Source organism: Urtica dioica, chromosome 10 (assembly GCF_054948205.1).
Source record: "Urtica dioica subsp. dioica isolate 48M chromosome 10, U.dioica_male_clone48M_v1_H2, whole genome shotgun sequence".
Classification (NCBI taxonomy): domain Eukaryota; kingdom Viridiplantae; phylum Streptophyta; class Magnoliopsida; order Rosales; family Urticaceae; genus Urtica; species Urtica dioica.
In genome coordinates this window covers 22,360,533-22,384,499 of record NC_142765.1, presented here as the reverse complement: position 1 = coordinate 22,384,499, position 23,967 = coordinate 22,360,533, and the positions used below count along the sequence as shown (strand labels likewise).

The 23,967-nt window shown below is 35.6% G+C and overlaps 4 protein-coding genes across 6 annotated transcripts; 2 read left to right on the top strand and 2 right to left on the bottom strand.

The window, feature by feature from the left end:
* Window positions 1-826: 826 nt before the first annotated feature.
* On the bottom strand, window positions 827-4,031 carry NF-YB13 (nuclear factor Y, subunit B13). 2 transcript variants are annotated; one of them, XM_089628682.1, is made up of 5 exons: window positions 3,824-4,031; window positions 3,076-3,165; window positions 2,289-2,383; window positions 1,539-1,607; window positions 827-1,433 (listed from the first exon to the last, which is right to left on the bottom strand). In XM_089628682.1, the coding sequence occupies exons 1-5, from the start codon at window positions 3,876-3,878 to the stop codon at window positions 1,254-1,256; spliced, it is 489 nt and encodes a 162-aa protein (XP_089484808.1). In that variant the 5' UTR covers window positions 3,879-4,031; the 3' UTR covers window positions 827-1,253. The 2 variants fall into 2 exon arrangements, with proteins under 2 accessions (XP_089484808.1, XP_089484807.1); XM_089628681.1 differs by having other exon boundaries at window positions 827-1,436; window positions 3,824-4,026.
* Window positions 4,032-7,670: 3,639 nt separating this feature from the next.
* Window positions 7,671-11,692, top strand: LOC149384082 (protein STRICTOSIDINE SYNTHASE-LIKE 12-like). The gene is made up of 3 exons (XM_089629338.1): window positions 7,671-7,942; window positions 9,348-9,623; window positions 11,034-11,692. The coding sequence occupies exons 1-3, from the start codon at window positions 7,704-7,706 to the stop codon at window positions 11,515-11,517; spliced, it is 999 nt and encodes a 332-aa protein (XP_089485464.1). The 5' UTR covers window positions 7,671-7,703; the 3' UTR covers window positions 11,518-11,692.
* A 1,693-nt stretch (window positions 11,693-13,385) lies between these two features.
* On the top strand, window positions 13,386-21,135 carry TGH (SWAP (Suppressor-of-White-APricot)/surp domain-containing protein). 2 transcript variants are annotated; one of them, XM_089628492.1, is made up of 17 exons: window positions 13,417-13,448; window positions 13,555-13,698; window positions 13,982-14,072; window positions 14,178-14,272; window positions 14,406-14,509; window positions 15,826-15,887; window positions 15,974-16,048; window positions 16,842-16,990; window positions 17,107-17,182; window positions 17,265-17,351; window positions 17,506-17,583; window positions 17,938-18,085; window positions 18,283-18,775; window positions 18,970-19,251; window positions 19,360-19,482; window positions 19,804-20,022; window positions 20,274-21,135. In XM_089628492.1, exons 2-17 carry the CDS (start codon window positions 13,564-13,566, stop codon window positions 20,883-20,885), a joined length of 2,829 nt encoding a protein of 942 aa, XP_089484618.1. In that variant the 5' UTR covers window positions 13,417-13,448; window positions 13,555-13,563; the 3' UTR covers window positions 20,886-21,135. The 2 variants fall into 2 exon arrangements, with proteins under 2 accessions (XP_089484617.1, XP_089484618.1); XM_089628491.1 differs by having other exon boundaries at window positions 13,386-13,698.
* On the bottom strand, window positions 21,105-23,571 carry LOC149384080 (pentatricopeptide repeat-containing protein At2g13420, mitochondrial-like). Its single transcript, XM_089628494.1, has 2 exons — window positions 22,484-23,571; window positions 21,105-21,887 (listed from the first exon to the last, which is right to left on the bottom strand). The coding sequence occupies exons 1-2, from the start codon at window positions 23,522-23,524 to the stop codon at window positions 21,345-21,347; spliced, it is 1,584 nt and encodes a 527-aa protein (XP_089484620.1). The 5' UTR covers window positions 23,525-23,571; the 3' UTR covers window positions 21,105-21,344.
* Window positions 23,572-23,967: the final 396 nt, after the last annotated feature.

Sequence of the window (23,967 nt, the reverse complement as noted above, 5' to 3'; positions counted from 1 at the left end):
GGTTTTGTTTTATTTTGAAATTGAAAAAACAAAAGAAAGGAATCTGAGAAGGGGGACAATTTGTTTTGTGATTTCACTTTCCTTCACTCTTATGGGGCAAAGCAGCGAAAAAATAAAGTGGGTTTTTGCTTGACCCAATCCCTACTCTTTTGACTTAAACAATAAAGTGGAAAATAGCCAAACAAATCCAAAGGACATTAATAATAACATTAGTAATTATAATTAACAGCAGTATTGACAAGAACACACTAGAGGACACGATGATATATCCACAAACATAAACCCCCCCAACACATCATATCCTTCTAACTATACATATATGTATAGTATATACATACATGCAACATACCCAATGCTCTCTCTTCTCTTCTCTTCTCTTCTGTTCTGCGGTGTTTGTGATGAGAGTCTTTGTTGGGTGCAGAGTATAACAATCCACCAACCTCCGAACTGACTTGTCCCTGGGAATTTGTGGACCCCACTCAAGCCCTTTCACTTTGCTTTCTTTGCAGCACTTCCAATACCTGATTGGTCCAACAAAAATTACTTCACTAAACAAAAGTATTATCATCATCATACAGTCTGACTCTGACTGTGATGAGAGAATCTGGTTCCACCATATATTAAATCTTCTTATGCTGTGGTGCCAGTTTTGGTCTAGCAAATTGTTATACACAGATTTGGACTTGGCTAAAGACTTGGCCTTGGAATTTTATTTGTTTCAACTTTCAAGTAGTGAAAGCATTAGGGCTAAAACATTGCAGAAGTGAAAACTAGGGTTCACTAAAATCAAATAAAAAGTGCCAACAATTTACTAGGAACCATAACATTGATGAACATTTTGTTTTTCTTTTCATGTAATATATGAAACAAAGAAAACAAGACAACACTAAACGGAGTCTGCAATCGTCAGATAATACATAAAAAGCCTTTGTCTTCATCATCTTCTTCTTCTTCTTCTTCATATGTTAACCAGGTTAGAATGAGAAGAGCATTAAATACATAGATACATTTCCTGCGAGGCGTGTATCCAGACAGTTTCTTCTTACTAAGTAATTACATCACTATAGACACGGCGATCCATAACGCAGAAACACATATGAACAAAAACTAGTCAATGGAATTTGTACACATCGAATTAGAAGAGAGAGATATCAGAAGAGAAGCACAAAATAGAGGTGTCCCCAGATGCTCTTTTTTTCCCCCTACAAAACCCAAAGGAGAACTACAGATTCTAAAAATAAGTTAGCTTTTGCTTAGCTCTCTAGGTTTTGGTCGGGCTCGGGTTGTATAGAGGCCGCGGTCCCGGACCCAGTTCCGGTGCTGGACCCACCGTTCATTCTGGCTTTTGCCTCTGCAAACATTCTCTGCTGCTCGGCCAACGCCTCTTCCTCTGTCATATCCGCTCCGTTCGTCCACTTTCCACTTCTTATGTCCTGCTGGGTAATTTTTTTTTTTTTAAAGGGACCCACATGAGAGCTATGAATGACTAAATTCTTATCATGTTTTCGTAATGTAAAGGACAGAAAGCCAATGATTACCATGGTCTCAAGCTTGTGCTGTTCATATGCTGCATATACTTCCTCTATGTACTCACTAAAGCCAAGAACCTGACATAGAATGAATATACAATTCAAATGAATCAATCATTTAATAATCACTCACATGTAAACTCAAATTAAATTAAGAAGAAGAAGAAAACCGTGTATGTTTGTGAACTACTTAAATTACACACAGTAGAGTCGAGCCTGGAAGTGATTTGGAGTGTGAAACAAATAAGCATAGACTACCGAATTTATTCCATCATTAGGCATTTTATAGCAGGTAAGTTTAGAAGATTTCTCTTCAAGCTTAAGAAATAAATGTACAAAAACATTTTTTACGGTGCTGTAACTTTTCATAATACTATATTAAGTCGCACAACTACGATGTCATTTTGAATTCAACTGTTCATCAACTAGCTCTGAGAAATCAAAAAAGTAAATCCTCTTTTCTAAATATACGCCTCAGTGGATTCCAGTGCTAAGTCCTTACATTTGACAATAATACAAAAAGGGGTTCCAATAAAGGTTTTTCGCCGAAACGATTGAAACCTTAGATCGCATTTTTGCAACTGTCATATAATTATATTCATTTCTCTATAAATTGACTCAAGTCTACAATGATTTTAGATAAAAAAATCTTACCAAAAGTAGCACATAAAAACAAAGAGATTTTAAGCAGTATATAATAATATGAAATATACAGAGGATGATAAGAGAACCAAATATTGCTTGGATGGGGTTAAATACCTCCAAAGCCTTTAGGACATGTTCAGGTGCAATTGTTCTTTTATCTTCTCTGCTACAAACTTCATTAGATTCTGATGAAACAAGGTTTATAAATTCTGCAGAAGCAAAGATTAGACGAGTAAGGTTTTGACAACGCAAAAAACGTAAAAGGCAGACAAGTCTAGAGCGCAATTCCAAGTTATGAATATGATTATTATTCTCATCAAAAGAGAAATAACTTGGAACTTTATATGCAGAGACTAAAACTAGATAAAATTTTAGCTCAATCTGTAAGCGTATATTTACTTAAGCTTAACCATGTGTAGTGAATAGTGTGCAGAGAAGAGGTGTTTTCGAAAGAAAAATATATATATATATATATATATATATATATATATATATATCTATATAGATATATTATAGAGTCAAAAGTTCACTGATGACAAAAAATGAATAAAATACTTAACAGCACTAAACTTGTAAAAAAATCCAAATCACAATATATTCTGCCATACATAAATTCTCGTGAAATCGTCATGTTTTTTCTTCTTTTTCTACTCAAAATCATATAGAGAGAAAGCGGTCAATTAATTATTTCAATTCACTACTTGAACTCGGATGGAACACAATCAAACTATTTCAAGTCATACAAAAATGTTACATGGGTTGAGAAATTATAGTAGTTAGGCCTATATGTTAAACAATACTCTATGTACCCTTCATTTCTTTTCCTTTTAAAAGCTATTGATCATGTCCGACACTAAGCTTTGAAAATTAAAAAACAGTGAAATGAAATTGCAAATCTAACCTACACAACATTCAATCAAAAGATCTTGAGCATCTCGGGCCACACGGACATCTGGAGGCAACATCTCTTTGATGATCTTGGTCATGGTTGCTGATAAAGAAAATCACAATACTTGAATCAATGAGCGAATAAAAGCGGAGAAGATCATTGTAAATTATATGCAATAATCCTCAGAAAATATAGACAAAAAATTAATAAATAAGAAATGTCAGTGTTTCAGGCTCTGTATATCCAATATCATATTTTACCCCCAAAAAAAAAAAAAAAACATAAAATTATGCTCCGAGTGTTCTCTTATTCAATCATCTTCCGAAAACACTGCCATATGGTAGTCTAAACTAAACAGAAAGTTTAAATTTACTAACTTCCAGAAGCTAATCAAATATATAGCTTTATATAGCTGAAAAAAGGAACAAGTCTATTCACTGTACGAAGCACGAACACATTAAAAAAAAAAAAACACAAAAAAAAAACTGCCAGGCTCGGAAACAACCACCACAGCTATATCATCTTCATAGAGTTTAGATTATGAGTGCTCTTCAATCACATCGAACAACTGTACTTATGTTTTCTACCTTTAATTTGAGGGGCAAGCAATAACCCTAAAACTTAATCGAAACCGAAAATTTGTCATCGAATTCGAATGTTCAAATTAACGAAAAAAATAGTTGAAATGTAGAATCAAACAAAAGTCACTAAACCAAGAGAAACGAGAAGATGCTTACGAAAAAAAAAAAAAAATCCCTACCTTTAGGAAGCGAAGCGTCTTCTTTGGACTTCCCAACGATGTCCATTGGATCCATCTTTAATCTTCAAGAACAAACCAAATCAGAACGACAACAATCTTTCGATTTCTCAGAAAAACAGAAAATAAAATCCAGCAGATAAAACATGGATATCGAAGACACGATTTATAGATCATACGCTTTCAGTTAGTTTTTATTTATTTTGTTAAATATTAAAAGGTCAAATAAAATAAAAGAATCGGATATTCGACTCACTAACGTGTTGCCGAGTCGAGAGCAATCACCTAAAACAAACAACGAGTCTCCGCCGAAGAATATCTAGCCCAATGAGCCTTTTTCGGAAATATTCCACGAATATCGCTTTAAAAGACTTTCAAATATTTCATGAATACCCCCTTATTTTAATTTTCAGATAATTTTATCGCTAACAAATAATTATATTTTAAATAAAAATGTAAATAGTAAACAAAATAAATCGGCACAACATTGTAAACAATTTTTTTTTTAAGTTAAGATATTCTCAAAATGAAAAAAATGAGAAGTGAGGTAAAAAAAAATAGAGTATCTCGAATAATTTTCACCTTTTCAAAAAAATTACTAGATTCAACCCTGCAAAATGACAAATTATTATCAGAATCATGTCGAGGATCGCCACGAGAAAGCACATCGTCAACCCCGCAAAGCTCTCAGTTGATAAACCCGAAGCTCATCGTTCAAAACTCAAAAATCGCCAATTAAAATCTCAATGGTTAATCTTCCTGTCACCAAATAAGAAAACGAAAAGCTTGTCTTATTGACAATAATGATTTGTAGTATTAACAAAATAAATAGATCTGTAAAATCTATAAATAGATGGCTGAGTAGAAGCAGTCGACAAATTACATAGATGAAATTCACTTGTTCCACATGGGAAACAGTATGAATATAACCTACATGTCCAATTGAACTGGAACTGAATTTTGACCGATACAATTCCAATTACTTTGGAGTTTGATTTTTCTCCTTCGGCCTTTTGAAATATTTCAACTTCCAACACACAGATTTCATTGTTGATTCAATTAAAACAAACATAGAGTTAACTCACACTTTCGGCTCAGCTCATCTGGAGAACGGCTTGGAAGACTTGATGTCAATATCCGAAAATTTATAAGTTGAATTTTAAGAATCATAAATTGGAGATTCATAAATTAGAGATTCATAATTTACAGGGAGGCCTCTAGGTCTTCATCAGATTCAGAAGCGGTCCATGCAAGTTCCCCAAAAATTTGTAAAAGTAGTTATCGCTTTTTTTTTTTTTCCATCGATAACAAAATTGTAGAATCTAGATCATTTTTTGTATGGTTGTTAAAAATGGTATTAATTAGATACATATTTATATAATTCTGCAATTGTTAGCATGGTGCAGGGGAGTGGCAGGAACCGATCGATCGAGAACGGGAATGTTGAAAGCTAATGTCGATGCTACACCATAATTAATTGGTGTATTTGGTTTTTCTCTTAGCAAAACTCAAGAATACGCACTTGTTGTAGAAGGGGATAACAAACAAATCATGGACGATTATAAAATGGATGGGTTGCCCAGTTTGGAGCTTTTATACCTCTTCTTGATCAAATTTTATGTGCTGTAAATTCCTTTTTTTGTTTTGAATTTACATTGTACTCTAGAGAGATGAATGGGGTCTCCTTTGCCGTCGGCTGTATAACTCGTTTGAAAGACATTGTCAAATAAATTATTGATTGCAGGCTTTCTGAACAAATTAAAATGAGCAATGCTATTCAACACTACTCACGATGTTGAACGATCCACTCACAACGCGACACGTGGATGTTCAGTGCCACGTGTCGCGTTGTGAGTGGATCGTTCAACATCGTGAGTTGTGTTGAAAAGCATTTCCGAATTAAAATTGTACACGAAGAAGGTCAATAAATAAATATCGACACAAGAACAAGGGAACTCTATACATAATTACATATATAAAGAATACTGATTAAATTAATAGAATAACTCTTTTTTTGCTTGGCTTATTGTACGTATGAGTTGAACTTGAACCAAAAAAGATACGTCGATCGTGGCCCCATAAACCCTAAAATGACTACAAAAATAATGACATGTACTGAAAATAAAAATAAAGATGTATAAAATAATGAGATATTAATATGCATAGTGTATACGTATGAGTCATACAGCTTGTAGTAGAACAAATCGTTACAAAGTAGCAAAACAGTATTTTTTTTTTCCTAAGGAGAAAACCTTTGAATCTTAAATAGTACGATATATAACAAATCGAAACATCTAAAAAAATATATAAATAAGTCGACTCTGATTTTTTTTTTTTTTTTTTTACGAAATCTCAAATAAATTTAAAAACTTATGAGTAAGATATTAAGTAATTTATTAGATTCAAGGATATTTGTGTCCTAGTCATCAAAGTACATAAATTTCTCATTTAATAGATCAATAGTAGAGGTTGTTCAATATATCAACGGTCCAATGACTATCGGAATGAAACGAAAATTCCACTTTCGTTAGTGTGCCTTCCATTGTTTAACGGAAATGGTATTTTCGTTAGGGAATTTCTTATATTCCATTGCTTAACGGAAGTTGAATTTCCGTTAGGTTTAATGGAAGTTTGCATTTCCGTTAATTTTCATTAAATAATAAAAAAATCAAATTTAAATGGTAAATGAAAGAGACTCAAATGTTAAAAATTTTAAAAGGTACTAAAATGTAAAATTCAACTATATAGAATATAATAACTATAAAACTATAATTTTAATAATTTAACTACATATTATATTTTTAAATCAAAACTATATAATATAAATTAAACTTATAATAAAAATTTATATAATATAAACTTAAGTATGTAAAATATATATCTAAATATCTTGTGTATAAAAAGGTTGTAGAGAGAAATGTAGATTGTAGAGAGATTTGAGAGAGTTGAGAATGTGATTTGTTGTGAAAATTGAACGAAATCGGGTTTATTTATTATAGTGTAAATTGAGGGAGGGATGAAAGTGTAAAAATATTCTTAATTTTCGAGTTCAAACGGTAATAAATGGACAAATATTCTCAGCTATTGATGTTCAGATGGTAACAAAACGCCTGCCAATTTCCGACAACCTCTCTGCCATTTTCGACAATCTATGAAAGTCCTTTTTCCATTTCCGAGTCACACGAAAATCGGCACTTCCGTTAGGCACACCATGGTATTCGAAAGACCTTCCTTCCGTGTGGTACCGTTCCGAATGTCAGGTTTAGTCCAATATTTCGAAATTCGCCAACATAAATAATTCAATTCAATTGAATTCAAAATTGCCAATTTACAAGTCAAAGTCAAAATCATCACGTCAATCATAAAAAAACACAAATTAGTTTTAGCATTATATTTTCTTAAAAAAAATTAGATATTCATTTCATAGTTTAAATCCTTAAGTCCATATAAACTTGTCTTCATTTTTCTCCAATTATATTATTTTATTCACATCAACATTAATGTATTTTCTTCCCTATTTGTACATTTCGAATTTTGAATAAAGATATATTTATATATACATATAAAAAGATAAACATGAACACAGTATATGGATCATATACATACTAGTAGCGTTGTGCAATAAAAAATCCTATAGGGGAAGGCCTGCCAAACCATCCAGTGGCATTCACTAAACTAGTCTAGCAGTAACACGTACAAGATTAATAGGCCATCGAGATTTAAATTTTATTTGATATATATAGTTGATAAGATGAGATCAAGTAAAGCTTCTTAATTAATTTCCATTGGTGGCTCACCATACGGATGCCTATATAAATACTGATCATATGCCAAATACATATTCACCAGCATTCATATCGTTTTTTGAAATTCTTTTTTAACTATGGTTTTCATAATTGTAGTAATGTTTCTCTTATCTTTACAAACTATTGAAGTTCTATCCCAACCTAACTTCAGTTTCACCGCCGTGGATCTTCCATCTACATCAGTGGGTCCCGAATCCATAGCTTTTGATACCAAATATGATGAAGAGCCTTATTACACTGGGATATCTGATGGTAGAATCATCAAATATGATTCAACAAATGGTTTTATTGACTATGCCTACACAGTCCCAAATCGGTATTTTTTTTTAGAAGTCTTGTTGCTGCTTTTATTACATCTTTATTTCTCGAGTAGTTGCAAATTGAAAGAATATTTACTTTCCGCTAGTCAAGTATTTTTAGCCCCTCAAAAGAATTTTATTATATTTTCAACCAAAATTTCATGTTTCATAATTTTAACATGTATTTAAATAATATCACAGATTATTTCATAAAATATACTACTAAAAAAATACAAATAAATAAGAGATTTGTAACTAATTAGGTCACTTTAAACATGTGATTTTGGATCTAGCCTATGTTTGACAATTTTTAGGGATATAGCCAAATGGCTTATGTGGTAATAATTAAGGTCTGATTTGCCATTATTTATTAATAAATTCGTCACTTTCTCTCTCTTATTTTTTTTTTCAAATAATTTTTTTTTTCATCAAAACTTCAAAATTCGTATCTTTCTCATACGAACTCGAAATTGAGTGATTTCAAATCCTACAAATTCGTGGCGTCGAGATCTTCAAAAATAGACCCAATGTGTTTGATGAAAAATTATGTTTAATGCATCATATTTACATTTACATTTTTTTTTATAATTTCAAAAAATTTCTGTTATTTTCATATTTAAGGTAGATTTTTCTACATTTATGGTATTAAACATTATTTTTCATCAAACACAATGGATCTATTTTTGAAGATCTCGGCGTCACGAATCCGTAGGATTTGGAATCACTCAATTTCGAGTTCATATGAGATAGATATGGTTTTTTGAAGTTTTTATGTAAAAAAAAGTTTATGAAAAAAATAAGAGAGAGAAAATGACAAATTTATTAATAAATAATGGTAAATAAGACCTTAATTATTGACACATAATCATGTTGGCTATTTCCCTAAAAGTTGTGAAACATAAATTAAAAACAAATTTTATAGTTTCATTTTGGATATTTCACTACAATGCCCAATAAATAATAAGAGACAATTAGAAAAGTAATCTAATAGTTCATCTTTCTTTTCAAAAGTAGCTCAAATTTTATTTTATTAAAAAAAATTCAACTGCCCGCAGTAAATTAAATTAATTCTTTAGTTAATTTAATTTATTACGGACTGATGACTTATTTTTTTGATAAAATAAAATTTAGACTAGAATCTTGAAACTAAGGAGCCGGTGAAATAGTTAGTTGTAACAAATTCATGTTACTCATTTTCAAAAGAGTTTCACTTTAGACTGGTTGAAGTTTTAATTGCCTTTTTCTAATTCAAAACAGCTTGTTGAAGTTTGTAAAATATCTTTTAAAGTTCAATATGTTTGATGAAAATGGCTAAAATCTTCAGACTTGGTAAATTCGAAGACTAATATTAATGTAATTTATCCAGAGATATATTTTATTTTTTTACATTTTGCATAATATATTATATACATATATGTGCAGGTCAAAGGAGGTATGTGACGGGATCGGAGTTAACAGAACAGAGCTTGGGCATATATGTGGGAGGCCATTAGGGTTAGGGTTTAACCTGAAGACGAAGCAACTATACGTTGTGGATGCTTATAAAGGCTTCCTTGTTGTCGCTCATAATTCCACTCTCGCCACTCAAATCGCCACCGGCGCCGAGGGACTTCCCTTCCGATTGCCCACTGGTTTGGATGTTGATCAATCCACCGGCGATGTCTACTTCACTGATGCTTCTTCTAACTTCAACCTAAGGTACACAACTACACATATATAAATTAGAAAGAGATTTGTAACTAACTAGTCCACTTTAAACATATGATTTTGGATGTAGCTTATGTTTGACAATTTTTAAGGATATAGCCAAATGGCTTATGTGGCAATAATTAAGGTCTGATTTGCTTTTAATTATTAACAAATTCGTCACTTTTTCTCTCCGAATTTTTTTCAAATAATTTTTTTTGCATTAAAACTTCAAATTCGTATCTTTCTCATACGAACTCGAAATTGAGTGATTTCAGATCCTACAAATTCGTGGCGTCGAGATCTTCAAAAATAGACCTATTGTGTTTGATGAAAAATTATATTTATGTCGATAATTTTAAAAAATTTCAGTTATTTTCATATTTAAGGAAGTAACGTGATTTTTTTACATCTATGGTATTAAACATGATTTTTCATCAAACACAATGGATCTATTTTTGAAGATCTCGGCGTCACGAATCCGTATGATTTGGAATCACTCAATTTCGAGTTCATATGAGATAGATATGGTTTTTTGAAAAAAAGTGTAGGAAAAAAGTAAAAGAGAGAAAATGACGAATTTGTTAATAAATAAGAGTAAATCTGACCTTAATTATTGTCACATAAACCTGTTGGCTATTTCCCTAAAAGTTGTGAAACCTAAGCTAAAAACAAATTTCATAGTTTCATTTTGTCTATTTTGCTACACTACCCATAATAATTACAAAAAAAAAAGAGTAAACAAACACGTCATGTATCATGCACTTTTTAGTACGTAATTGTTGAGAGGATCATATCAAGGATATATCATATATAGAGATGAGTTTCTACTTAATACATGCTCATATCATATGTTTTAATTAGTGGTTAACTATCTTGGATCTCGTATCCTAAATAATTAGCTAGAGATATTTAGTAATATCGTGGTATTAGTAATAGTATTGGGTGGTTATCAAACTATTGTTAAACGCTGGGTGTAACTTAAAATATATATTTTACAAAACCATCGAAGAGTTTTTTTTTTTCCTTCTCAACTTGATAAGAAAATAATCAAATTAAATGCCCTAAATTTAATTTTGGGGACTCGACGGGAAGGCTAGTTGTTCATTGTATCATTAAAAATAGGGTTTAGTGGCTGAAAGTTAAAAATTTCTAATTAGCAAACGTTTCGTTAATTTTTTATAAATAATCACGTAAATCTATTTACGCAAAGTAAATTTCTAATAAATATGTGTAAATAACATTGGTACATCATATTTTTAATTAGCTATTTATGAAACATTTATAGCTATTTACAAAAAAATTACAAAATATTAGCTAAAATGCAAATACTTATGTTTTTGTGGCTTATATCACTAAATATTTGTTAAAAATAAATAAATTTAATAACACTGATTATTATTATTATTATATTCACTGCAGCCAAATCCAAGATGCAATTGATAGTGGAGACTCAACGGGAAGGTTGTTGAAATACGACAACAACACACAACAAGTCACGGTGTTGTTGAGGAATCTCTCGGGAGCCGGAGGAGTGTCGGTCAGCCTAGACGGGTCGTTCGTCCTCGTCTCCGAGTTCATAGCGAATCGGATTCAGAAGTTTTGGCTGACCGGCCCTAAAGCTTTCACCTCTGAGATTTTGGTCACGTTTCAAGGCAGGCCTATCAACATCAAGAGGACTTCTTTGGGCGATTTCTGGGTCGCCGTTAACCTCGAGACGGCCGTGAATGGGTCGCTTACCAACGTTCCAACAGGAATAAAGATCAATTGGAATGGGAATATCACAAGGACTGTGGTCTTGACTCCTTATTATGGCTCTGCTAACATCTCAGATTTTCAGCAGCGTAACAGACAGTTTTATGTTGGTACACTCAGGACTAGTTTCCTTGGCCGCTTAAGCATATAGGCAGGCACGACTATAAGGACATTAATTATTATTATTTACAAACGCACGAAAAATAAATTTCATACTCATATATGATGTTCGTTATACCATCAAATAATATAACTAATATGTTTGTTCGGTGTACGACCTAAATAATTAATTAAAAATGCTATGAAAGAATGTTTTGTTCATTTGCTTTTTCTTTCGTTGATTAATTGATACGCACACCGATTGTCTTGTTTTGGACGGTTTTCTCTTGATTATTGAGGTTCTCCTCTCTGATTCTTCATATGCTATGAACAAAAATCAAGAATAGTTTTATTCACTCCTACTAATTTAGACCGTCAAAACAGGATCACGTTCATAATGAATACTTATAATCGATAAAACCGCAACCCCTAACCGAACCAGCCTACCAACCTCCAAATTGAAACCTTCCGTCATCGTTTTCTTTCTCTCTCTCTCTCTCTCTCTCTCTCTCTCTCGCCATGGCTGTTGCTACGCCGAGCTCCGAAGCCACTGCAACTAAACCGCCGGCCATGGAGCCCTCGCTATCCCATCTATCGTCCTCTTCCGCCACAGCTGCTGCAATATATTTGTCGGAGTCTTCGCAGCCGATTTCTACAGCGCCGTCTTTGCCGGCGATCTCCTCATCCTCGGTGACGCCTGATCGCGACGATCCTTCCAATTCCTCTCCCAACAGTCTTTGTTTTAAGGTACGCACGGATGAAGAAAAAGATGCCATTTTTGTTTCTGCATTTTTTTTGTTCGATTTGCGGTTTTTAAGAAAGAGACGCCCGTACAAATGAAGAAGGAAGAGGAAGAGGAATGAGGTAATTTGAATAAATGCTTAGTTAGGAATAAATGCGCAAATAAAACAATTCTGTTTGAAGCCGACATGTCGTTCTTTTATTAGACGAAAAAAAAACTCGGCCGTGTCTCAATAACTTATTATATTATAACTTTGTATTCTAACTTATTATATTATTGTATTCAAGGATTGACTTTCCGAGAAAATCGGTCGAAAATTGATCGGAAATCAGCTTATCGGAGAGAACCGGCAACGGTTCGCAAGTAACCGTTTCCATTTCAATTTTTTGGCAGTTTTCGTTCGTCACAACTTTTTTTTTTTTTTCAACTTTCATTGGATCTAGGCAGGTAAGTTTTGGGGGTTTCTCATATTTTGAGGTGCTTTATTTTTTTTTTCATAATTAATTACTTTAATCCATGATTTCAAGGATTTGAGCAATAAAATATGAGTTTATTGGTTGTTTTGTATGGTTTTCTATGTATTTTTAAGTTTAATTTAAATTAAATGTTGATTTTCAATCCGAATATGAGTTTTTTGATGTTGTAGATGATTATTTGATGATGAATATGATGATTATGATATTCTTGAGTGGATGTTCTTGAGATAAATATAATGCTTATGATGTTTAATGATGATGAATTATGTTCTTGAGATGAATATGATGATTTGATGATGAATATGATGAATTGATATTATGTATTCCTTGTATGAATTATTTTATGTGTATGAACTATGAAAAATATTTTTATGTTTACAAAATATTTATCTGAATACCTCTGGTTTTTCATAATTTTTATCGATTTTCTCTCTGGTAAACGATTTCCTAGCGATACCAGTTTCATATTTTTTTATCTGAATATTACTCGATTTCTATTCCGATAAACGGTTTACCTCCAAAATTAGAATTCCGAAACGAATCGGTAACAATAAGGCGGATGTAGATATATGGAGAAAACATATATATATATATATATATATATATATATATATATATAAATATTTTCCAAAAATCTATTCAAGCAATCACATTTTATAATTAAATAACATTTTGCATTACATAACCTCTTACCATCATCGACTAACATACCTCTTTCATTGCATTTTTTTCAAGCAAAAAAAAAAAAAAGAGAAGAAAAAAAAGGTTTGGGCATATGAGAACTGATTTCTTCACTTGGCTCTGTTTTTTGTTGAATTTCTAAAACCCTAAATCCCGTTCTATACGTCTATTCCGGTGAACTCCTGGGAAGAAAACAAAAATGGATTTGGAGGAAGAAGACTTCGTTTTCTTCGGAACGCCGATTGAGCGCGAAGAAGATGGCGGTAGCCGTAAGAAGAAAGCGGTAGCCGAGGCTTCCGGTCAGCTTCGAACCCTGCCTGCTTGGAAGCAAGAGGTTGATTCTCAATTAAATTCCATTTCTCGGTTTTTTCTTCTTCTTTAATTCACATCGTTGTATCGCTACCGAGAAAGTGCGAGGAAATGATATAGCGGTGTCGAATTTAGTTTAAGTTTAGTTCACGAATTTAGTCTGAGCTATTATAAGTTTATAACCACTTTCATATGCGAGCCATTGTCAAAGCAATTTAAGTTAAAGAAAATAAGTGAAATAATCATTAAATTTGTCAGTATCATTAAATCTGAAGTGATTTCTGTATTATTGATTTCGCTGCTCTCAGGTCCGAGATGAAGATGGAAGAAGGAGATTCCATGGAGCGTTTACGGGAGGGTATTCTGCGGGTTATTACAACACAGTGGGCTCGAAAGAGGGTATTGTTAGATCAGCTTAGTCCTAGAATATGATGCTCTTTTTTTTAGTATATATCATAGGAATGTTGTTACTTATGATCCAGATTGTGTGAAACGAATGTGCAGGGTGGGCTCCACAGGCGTTTGTATCGTCTCGGAAGAGTAGGGCTGAAGTCCAACAACAGAGCATTTTGAATTTCTTAGATGAAGATGAACGAGCTGTATGTTTGTCTGTCACCTGATTTCTAGATTTTTGTAAAAAGAAAAAGAGTTTCTGTTTCTATCGTTCTATTCAGAATGTAAATTGCAGGGATGAAGTCTCATTATTCGATTCTTCTCTGTCTAACATTGTAGGATTTGGAAGGTCAATCCTTGGGAACGTCCGCGCAGTTTGATACGTTTGGATTTACTGCTCAAGAACTTGCTCGCAAACAAGCTGAGAAGGAACAAAAAGAAAGGTAATTGTTATTACTTTGTAGTACAAAAAGGACTTCCCGAGGCTGTATTACTTAGTAGCACGTAAGGTAATTTCTTTGATGATATCAGCCATGACTTGTTATTGATTAAAAAACATCAATAAAGATTAAATGCAACAAAAAAGAGAGTAAGAGGACATGGCAGAAATGGAATTTTATCTACAATCTAAAATATCCCTAGAATTGAGAACCAATTTAGGTGTCCTATATCTCGAGCACAAACACAGCACAGATCAGAGCACAACATACATTCACAGACAATCAGGATTTGCTAACTTACTGATAGACCCTGTTTTGTATGAATATGGATAGTGTTTGATAATAGATCACAGTGCAAGATGAATTGGGAAAAGAGGCTTTTTTATTTATCACAATACTTAGGAATTTTCAAGAACATCTCTAGGCTTTCGAGAAGCCTATTCTCTCCTTAACACAATCAGATAAGGATAAGAGTCATTCTCCTCTAGGTATATAAAAGCATAAATCCCAAAAGAGAAAAGAAATTGGAGAAAAAGAAAAAGGAAAAGGTTCACAAACAGCCAAAAGTTCTCAACGGTAAAACAACATGAAATCAGCATCAAGTCTCCACCTCAGCACCCTCCCTCTTCTAAAAACAGCCTCTAGAAGTCTTCACTTCGGGCCCATCTGGCCCATCTTCTCATCATGGGCTCGTTTCGCCCTCCTCGCGTATGTGAATCTCAGCGGTGTTGTATCACAAACTGAGTGTTGTTCCTCACCGATAACAAATAAAAAAAGGTTTGATTCCCATAAGCTAAAAAACTTGGGGCCATTGGGAGGTCTCCTGGTCGAACTGCCAGGGCCTCGCGAGCTTAGTTGGGCGAAGCCTGGATACCCATGGTTATAAAAAAAAAAAAACTTCCCGAGAATATTTTTCTCACTCTCTCTTTAGCTCTAAATCCCTTTTAAGTTTCTATCTCCAAGACTTGAACAATTGTTTTATTTTTCGTTCTATCTGAAACAACTGAATTGAACTTTATTTCTACATAATAGAACAATATTAATTTTCAGCTTTTGGTTTTGGTTAATGGGAGTGAAGTAGCATAATGTATACGATTACAAATATGTTATTGGTATCCTGCATGCTAGCACTTGTATTTACGTTTTCATTTATGTTTCCTGTCCATTCTGTTTAATGCGTGCTTTTTTTATATGACCTTCATGTGTATCTATTTCAATAGTTTTCTGGTTCTATTTTTGCTGATAATAAGTTGGAATTAATTTTGCGGCTATAAATTATAGTTACTAATATCTGACCAAATAACGTGATGTGTTTGCAGACCATCAGCTATTCCTGGACCTGCCCCGGATGACATTGTTCTTCCTGCAACAGAGTCGATAGGTTTAAATTTACTAGTGAAGTAGTTAGGCATTTAATGTGGAGAAAATCTGAATCTGAATTTCAGCGATTATTGTTCTTTTAATTAGGTATAACATTGCTGCTCAAGATGGGGTGGAGACGCGGTCGTTCGATCAAGGAATCTCACGCTAATTCCGTTGCTGGTATATTTCCCAATTTGTAGTTTTCAAAATGTTCTTAATTGAATATGATTGATGGCATAACATTTCCTTATTCTTGCATCTTGAAAATTTTAATTTCAAGTTTGTATCTCAATATGTAGAGCGTTTGTGACTGTATTGCTGTTTTGTTGCATCTCACGTTAAAGCTTTTGTGACTGTATTGCTGATTTTTTTTTTCTGCCATCCTTCTGCACTTTTCCAAAATTAAAAGAAGCTACCATGTTGCTGCTTGTCAGTAATTCTTTTGTGCTCTATCTATTTTCCTTCATTATGAGATGGCAATTTACTTGGGCATAAAATTTTCTTCTTCTTTAATATAATGTGTTCTGCTGTCTCTGACTCTAGAGAAGGCCCTATTCCATTCCTTGTGTATTAACTGTCAAATGAGAAAAGGGTTTGAAATGCATGGTTGTGAGTTATTTGACACCCATAGAAACCGTGATGTTTCTCTAGTCTTTTCTTCTCCCCGGAGCCGTATTTCATTGGATAGAGAATCTATTTTTATTATGTTAAAATTCTAAGCTTAAGTTTTATAATTGACAAGGAAGTATTTTCCTTTGTTAGCATCGCTTTTAATTCTAAACAGAATATTCGGAAGTAGATTAATTGGAATTGTGTAATTACGTAAGCACATATGCGTCTGGATTCCGGCCCTCGGGGTTGATGATGTGTGTTATCTCATCTTGTTTAGAAGCTAGGATGAACCAAATGATTCGGAATTTCTTATCTTTGAATTGTAATTAATCAGAATTAACGTTTCTGAATTTACTCACAGATGCTCGGAGAGAAGCAAGAAAAGCTTTTCTAGCACTTTCTACAGATGGTGCCAAAGCTCAGACTGCTGAGTTTGAATCTACTAAGGATGATCTTGGAAATTACATTGAGCAGCCTGCTAGCAATGTGCAATCTTCTCAAAGTGCACAGGTGAGGAAACTCCTTTTGCAAATACGATTGTTATTTAATTTTCTTGACACAACATTGACTCCGTGTACAGAAGTAGACAAAAGTTTCTCAACTTATTGTACTTATCATCATTGCAGGTCTTTGTTCTTCCTCCCAAGCAGGACTTGTATGGTTTAGGGTTTGACCCTTATAAAAATGCTCCTGAATTCAGGGGTAGGTGTTGTTAAAGAAAATCATTTGACAGTTTTGCATGCTATTGATGATCTTATCAAATTCTCTCTTATTTTTGTACCAGAAAGAAAAAGATTGCACGTATCTGGAAAGAGGGACGTGGAGCACAAGAAGTCTCAATCGACGAGAGGCAGTCTTTTCGGTTTTAAGTGTAAGAAGATCAATAGATCATTCTTTTGTTCCTATTGAATTTTACAATTTTGCTTTGTTTTTTCTTTTTTAATTTTTGTGTTTTTCTTTTAGAGGAGAAAGCTCTATGTTGCCACACTACATCTCTATGATTTAACATGAAGATTATTCATCAGCAGGAAAAGTTGCTCCTGGTTTTGGCATTGGAGCACTTGAAGATATGGATGCCGAAGATGCAGACGTTTTTGCCTCTGGTTAGTATTTTTGCATAAATTACATTCCAGTGTTCTCCGTATCATCTATCGCTACGAGGAGCTTCTTGACTCATCACAGGATCGTAAAACTATTGTCAATTTGTTATTAATTGCAACTATAAGTCATAGATGTAGTTACAATCAAAGTTGTATGGTGCAAACAATCCTCAAAAAAGAGGATCTAATTGAGTACTTGTCCTTTTGTCCTGCTTGACATCAAGCCTCTCATATATGTGATTTGACTTTTAGGATGTGCGGTTTCTTGTATAGCCATATAGCTATTTATACAAGTAAGCAATTAATATTTTTGTATGTTCTAAAATGTATTGTTTTGATGATGAATTCTGTCTTCAGAATATGACTTTGAAGAGACGTATGTTCAAGAAATAGATGAACCTTCAACAAATGTGACTGTAGTCAGCAATCAAAAGCTACTAACGAATGAGAAAGGCGTTCTGCCTGGATTTAGACTTGCTTCAAAAGCAGAATACCAGACAGAAAGGTAACAAATATTTCCTCGTTAATATTTTAGGCGTAGTTACATTTAACTTGTCATATGTTCATCCATGTAAACAACTCTTCTTTCAGTCAAATTTAAATATGCTAAATCTGATGACAACCTATAAAAATCACCAGATATGCTTACTTTCCCTCACTCTTCTGAATTATTATCTGCTAATTTGTCAAATTTTTTCTCAGATATGATCCTCCATTAGTTCCCAAGGATTTTGTCCCGCACCATAAATTTCCTGGACCACTCGAGGCTGATTTCAAGGTTGCTAATGCTGGTCCCCCAGAAGTTTCTCCGCCCGAGGATAATAATTTGAAACTTTTAATCGACGGAGTTGCAACTTTAGTAGCGAGGTGTGGTAAATTATTTGAGGATCTTTCGAGAGAGAAAAATCAGACAAATCCTTTGTTTAGCTTTCTTATCGGGGGAAATGGGCACGAGTATTACGCAAGGAAGCTGTGGGAGGCACGGCAGAAGCGGGCTGACCAAACCAAACTTGGTTCGGAAGTTAAAGCATCTCCTCCTCGCGTGCAGAAACTAACGGCAGAAAGCCGCGGAAATATCTTAGGAGAGAGGCCTCTAGAAAGAAGCTTTAAAGATCCAAGCCCACCTGTGATTGCTTCAGACCCCATCAAGCTGAATTACAACCTTTCCGACACCTTTATGAATCCTTCGCCATTTGTGAGTGATACATCTGTTTGTATTATTATTTCTGGGTCATTATTCTCGTGCATATTGAAGATTTTTATACTTGATTTGAAATGTTAGATTTTTTGAAAGCATAAATTTTTTATTTGGGCTCTGATAGGTGGTGTTATATATCCGTTATTTAATGCTCGTGTATGTTCAATCTTCTCTTATTGCATTGGGAGTAGAATAAAGTACCAGAGAATGCGAAGCCCTTCAAAGATGATCCTGCGAAGCAAGAAAGGTTCGAGCAATTTATAAAGCAAAAGTACGAGGGAGGGCTTCGAACTTTTGGGTCTGGGGGAGCTAGTTATATGTCTGAAGAAGCACGTGCCAGTGAAAGATTGGACTTTGAGGCCGCAGCGGAGGCAATAGAAAAGGGAAATTGGGGTAAAGAAATCAACTTTTCTACACATGTTGCGGATATTCTGGCTTCTGGAGGATTGCAGTTCGCTGCTGGTGGGTCACAGGTATGTTTACAGTGTTGCAATATACTTGTTTTGGCTTCATAAACTTAAATTCTAAAAAAATATAGTGTTGTTTTGTTTTGTTTTTTTTTTTTATCTTAACTTGTTCAGAAAATTGATGACACTCCTGCTAAGGATTTGGTCATGAAGAAACCAACTCGGGAAGAATTTCAATGGCGTCCGGCTCCTATTTTATGCAAGCGGTTTGATCTTATTGATCCTTACATGGGAAAGGTGATTCAAGTGCTTTAAACTACTCACGTGTTCTGATCCCCTACTATGTAGGACTTGCTTCGATTTCAGCATTAACAAAAAATAATATACAATCATGTCCTTTACATGATTCACGATTAGGCCGTTTTATTTCCTAATCAATACATATATTAGTAGCGTCATTCTTTAAATATTTTATTCAATATACAAGAAATATACATCTGTAGTAATCATGTAATAAATGCAGAATTTAAATGCACAGACGAGAAACAGGTTTTTTATTTTCAACGAATTTTAATATCTTCAAGATTGTCGATCAATTTGATTTGTTTTATTTTGCAGCCCCCACCAGCTCCAAGGATGCGTGGTAAAATCGACACTCTAATTTTCACAGCCGATTCTGTGAAAGCCAACAGCACTAATGGAAGAGGAATTGGAAACTCTGTTTCGTTTACCAGCCCTCAGTCTGATACCCAAGGGATAAGCAAAGACGTAGCGGAAAAAGAAATTGAATCTGAAGTACCAGTTGAAAATGTGGAGAGGCCGGTCGACCTATACAAGGTGACACCAATCTTCATGCTCATTGTCTATTCTCTATCTGAATTAGGTGCTTGTAAAGTATTTAGAGAGCAGCTTTCCTTTTTTACCTATGAGATAGTAACTCCTTTGCAGTCGGAGGAGCATTTATAGAAAGAGTAATATAAGCACATATTTGCAAATTATACCACCATATGAAATGTTAAACATTCTTTAAATCGGGTGTGTTTCTTACTGTGTAAATGATCTTCCGTTTTGTCTTTGAATTGGCACAGGCTATCTTCTCAGACGATTCAGACGAAGAGGAAGTTATTAGCGCCAACAAAGAGGAGGAAGATCCAGAAAAGAAGGCCGAAGTGGCTAACACGGCTCTGAGCCGTCTAATGGCAGGTGACTTTTTGGAGTCTTTGGGTAAAGAACTCGGCCTCGAAGTCCCTCCCGACCCGCCCTACTCTTCCAACAAGCCTGTCGAGACCGTTGATATTAAGTCAGCAAACAATAGGCGTTCGAACGACGCAGATCATAGGATCGCTCAGGGTGGTGGGGTCAGGGAAAAAGACGAAACGACTCACGGCAGCGAAGTCAAAAGCGACCGAGTTTGGGATAAGCACAACCGCGGCGGTGGTTCTTCGTCGGAAGATGATGAACGGAGTAGAAGTCGTTCCGGGAGGCACCGGAGGCGTAGAAACAGCAGTTCGGATAGCGACTCGTACAGTGACGACCGAGATCGGCATCGATCCCGATCGTCGAAATCGAAACGAAAGAGACACAAGTCTTCTCGAGAAAAGAGCAGCAGCGACCGAAAACGTTATGATAAAGATCACGAGCATAGGAGTCGGGACTCACGCTCCGAGTCGAGGAGGGACAAGCATAGAAAGAGAAGTTGAATCAGAATCTCTGTTGAGTGAGATTGGAATCTACAACTGTCTTTTAAAGAAAATGTCCATTTTTTTTTTACATACAGAAGCTGTAATGTCAACTACTTTTTAGATGTTTAATTCAGAAATATGTGGAGATGCTTCATTTTTTTTTTTTTTTTTAATTGAGATGTGAAATCAGGCGCAGAAGTATATTCCACCATTGGAATGTCACGGGTGTTTTCCTCTTTATTTCATGTCCTATGAGTTCACCGTTCCATATATATACACACACATTGAATTTCTCTGCAAGTCAGCTCATCTACTTTGTTTTCCTTGATTCATTTTTATCATTTGTGTTTTTAGGGTCGACAAAAACGAGCAATGCACAACAAACAAAAGAAAGATTTCCCATTTAATCTTCTCTCTCAAACTCTCTTCCTTGTTTCCAGGCGAAGAAGACTGATATCCGATATGAAAGCGTAATCATCATCTCGTATAAGGCTTGAGGGCGTAAGTGTCGAACTCGGAGCCGAAAGTGATGGCCTCGGATTCGAGCTTGCTCTTCACCCTGGCCCAGGTCTTAGACCTATCGTTATTGACGAGCCCTTTGTATAGCGTCTTGAAAGTGACCTTCTGAGGAAGAAAGCCCTTCTCGATCATCTCGGAGTAGAGATCGCACGCCTCTTTCCACCGCTTGGCCTCGCACAGCCTCTGCACCGTCATCGTGTAGGTGTCGAGATCGGGGCCCGCCCCGCTCGCCCTCATGTCCTCCAACACCTCCTTCACGGCCTCCCTCTTCTCGAGCCCCAAGAACATCCCGATCAGGATGTTGTAAGTGTGAGCGCTCGGCTCGCAAAGTCCCTCGGATTTGATTCTCCGGTAGAGACTCATCGCTCCGGCGAAGTCCTTCCTACCTCGGTACTCCTTGAAGAAGCAGTTGAAAGTCTCGGGCGGAGAGCGAATGCCTTCTTTGCTCATCTCGGCCACCATGTCCTCTGCCTCCCCGATCCGCCCGCACGAGCAGAGGCACTTCACAACCGGGGAAAAAAAAAAAAAAAACAGAATTGGTGTTTTAAAAGTGCAAAGAATAGTGTGCTTTTTCGAATGCTAAAAAATTATTTTCCTTATGAATGAAATTATAAACAATAATTTTTTTTTAGAGGTTATGTAAACATTAGAAAAAATAATTGTTTAAAACTAAAAATAAAAAGACTTTGCGTTTTTTGTATTTTAAAAGCGTAACATTTTCAAAATAGTATTGTTTTAAATCATTTAAAAACTAGTACTTTTTCGAATGGTAAAAAAAAAATCAAATGAAGCCTTGAAAAATAGAAAAATCTTACAGATTAGGTCACTTGACACGTTAGATTTGTAATCTATCCAACGTTTTAAGCATGTTTAAAATGTAGTCATATTTTACATGACAGTTCTTAACATTTTTATATGTTAATTTTGGTAAACGGTTAATTTATCAAAATAAATGAAACGTTGATTGGTTCTTTAAAATCAAGTTTGAAATTGACTAAATAGCGCTGCGACAAACCCTTCTTTTTCAAAGATTCTACAAAACTTGAAATCTATTTTTCAATAAACATGTTATTTCTGCGATCACTTTTTTTTTTTACCTTGACGACGGAAGTGTAGGTGGCGGCGGTGGGGGCGACCCCGGCGGCCCTCATCTCCCTCAGCTTCTCCAACGTCAGGTCGGGCTTGTGGGCCCGGCTGCACACGTGGACCACGACCGAGAAGCTCGTTGCATCGGGCTCGATCCCTCGCTTCCTCATCTCCTCGAACAGCTTCTCGGCTTTCCTCAGAGTCCGAGCGAACCGACCGTCCGGATGAAGACTCGCTCTCCGGCAAGTCCCGTTCAAGAGCACGTTAAACGTCACCACGTTCGGCTCGATTCCCCGCCCGACCATGTTCTCGAAAAACCTCTCGCCCATCTCTCTCTCCCCGATCTTGCACCACCCGTCGATCAGCACCGTGAAAGTCTTCACGTCGGGAGCGAAAGCACCGGTCTTTTCCCGGGCGTTGAAGAGCTCCACGGCTTGCCTGACGTGGCCGTACTTGCAGAGCGTGTCGATGAGGAAGGCGTATTCCGGGGAGCCGGGGCTTCGGCCGAGGAAGGGTTCGATGTCGTCGAAGGCCCGGATTGCTTGGCGGGTCAGCCCGGCGGCGATTAGGCGGCGGACGAGGATGAGGAACGTGGAGAGGTTTGGGGCGGTGAGGGCGTTTTGGTCCATTTCGGCGACGAGCTGCCACGCCACGTCGAACTGGCGGACCCGGGCGAGGGCGTCGACGAGGATGTTGTACGACGCGGCGGAGAGGAGCGGAGGAGAATCTCCGGCGGTGGTTCCGGGGAGGGATTTGGAGTAGTGGAAGAAGGCGAGGGCGATTTTGGAGGAGTGTCTGAGGCGGAGGAGGGTCTGGTTGAGGAGGTTTGGGGAGAGAGCGACGCCGTGGAGCTGGAGGCTTGATTCCATGGCGTGGAAGGGGTTGTGGTGCCGAGTCAGGATTGAGGAGATCAGATCGGCGTCGCGACACGGCTCCACCGGAGGGAGGTGGTGCGGCGAGTACGACGGAGAACAGAGTGGGCGCGATCGAAGGAGATTCACTCGGAGCTGATGATTGTCGGAGAAGGAGACGAGTTTCCCCAACATTTTCATTGCGTTCTTGTCTCTCGCTGCTACTCAACCATGGAGTCTCTGTTTCAGTTCGTACTTTTTTTTTTTTTTTTTTTTGAAGGCCGTTTCAGTTCGTACTTCGAATTAAGCCTTTTATATATATTTTTTTAATTATTTTTACCTAAAGAGTCCCCTCAAATTTAAGTAGATATTGGGGAAAAAAAAATTACCAATTTCGTATTATATATTACTATTTACTAACTAATTATAAAAGGTCTGAAATTTCTATTTTATCCTATATTAGGCTTCGATCGGTATGTATAAATGTCCTAAAAAACTACTAATAAAATAGACAAGTACAAAAAAAATAAATGCATATCACCAATTTCTGTTTAGGACACTTTAATGTTTAATGTTACTTTTATTGCTGAAAAATGAGAACATGAAGGTGTTACACCAAATAGACTAAGTTTTCTACACGAAAA

Excerpts from the sequence above, each read along its gene's own strand:
- LOC149384082 (XM_089629338.1), top strand. The coding sequence starts at position 7,704 with ATGGTTTTCATAATTGTAGTAATGTTTCTCTTATCTTTACAAACTATT. Across the intron at positions 7,943-9,347 it reads GCCTACACAGTCCCAAATCG|GTCAAAGGAGGTATGTGACG; the intron begins GTATTTTTTTTT and ends ATATATGTGCAG. Across the intron at positions 9,624-11,033 it reads TCTTCTAACTTCAACCTAAG|CCAAATCCAAGATGCAATTG; the intron begins GTACACAACTAC and ends TATTCACTGCAG.
- TGH (XM_089628491.1), top strand. The coding sequence starts at position 13,564 with ATGGATTTGGAGGAAGAAGACTTCGTTTTCTTCGGAACGCCGATTGAG. Across the intron at positions 14,273-14,405 it reads TAGATGAAGATGAACGAGCT|GATTTGGAAGGTCAATCCTT; the intron begins GTATGTTTGTCT and ends CTAACATTGTAG. Across the intron at positions 17,584-17,937 it reads TGCAGACGTTTTTGCCTCTG|AATATGACTTTGAAGAGACG; the intron begins GTTAGTATTTTT and ends TTCTGTCTTCAG.
- LOC149384080 (XM_089628494.1), bottom strand. The coding sequence starts at position 23,524 with ATGAAAATGTTGGGGAAACTCGTCTCCTTCTCCGACAATCATCAGCTC. Across the intron at positions 21,888-22,483 it reads CCTACACTTCCGTCGTCAAG|TGCCTCTGCTCGTGCGGGCG; the intron begins GTAAAAAAAAAA and ends CCGGTTGTGAAG.
- NF-YB13 (XM_089628681.1), bottom strand. The coding sequence starts at position 3,878 with ATGGATCCAATGGACATCGTTGGGAAGTCCAAAGAAGACGCTTCGCTT. Across the intron at positions 2,384-3,075 it reads TTTGATTGAATGTTGTGTAG|AATTTATAAACCTTGTTTCA; the intron begins GTTAGATTTGCA and ends TTGCTTCTGCAG. Across the intron at positions 1,437-1,538 it reads AGCACAAGCTTGAGACCATG|CAGGACATAAGAAGTGGAAA; the intron begins GTAATCATTGGC and ends AAAATTACCCAG.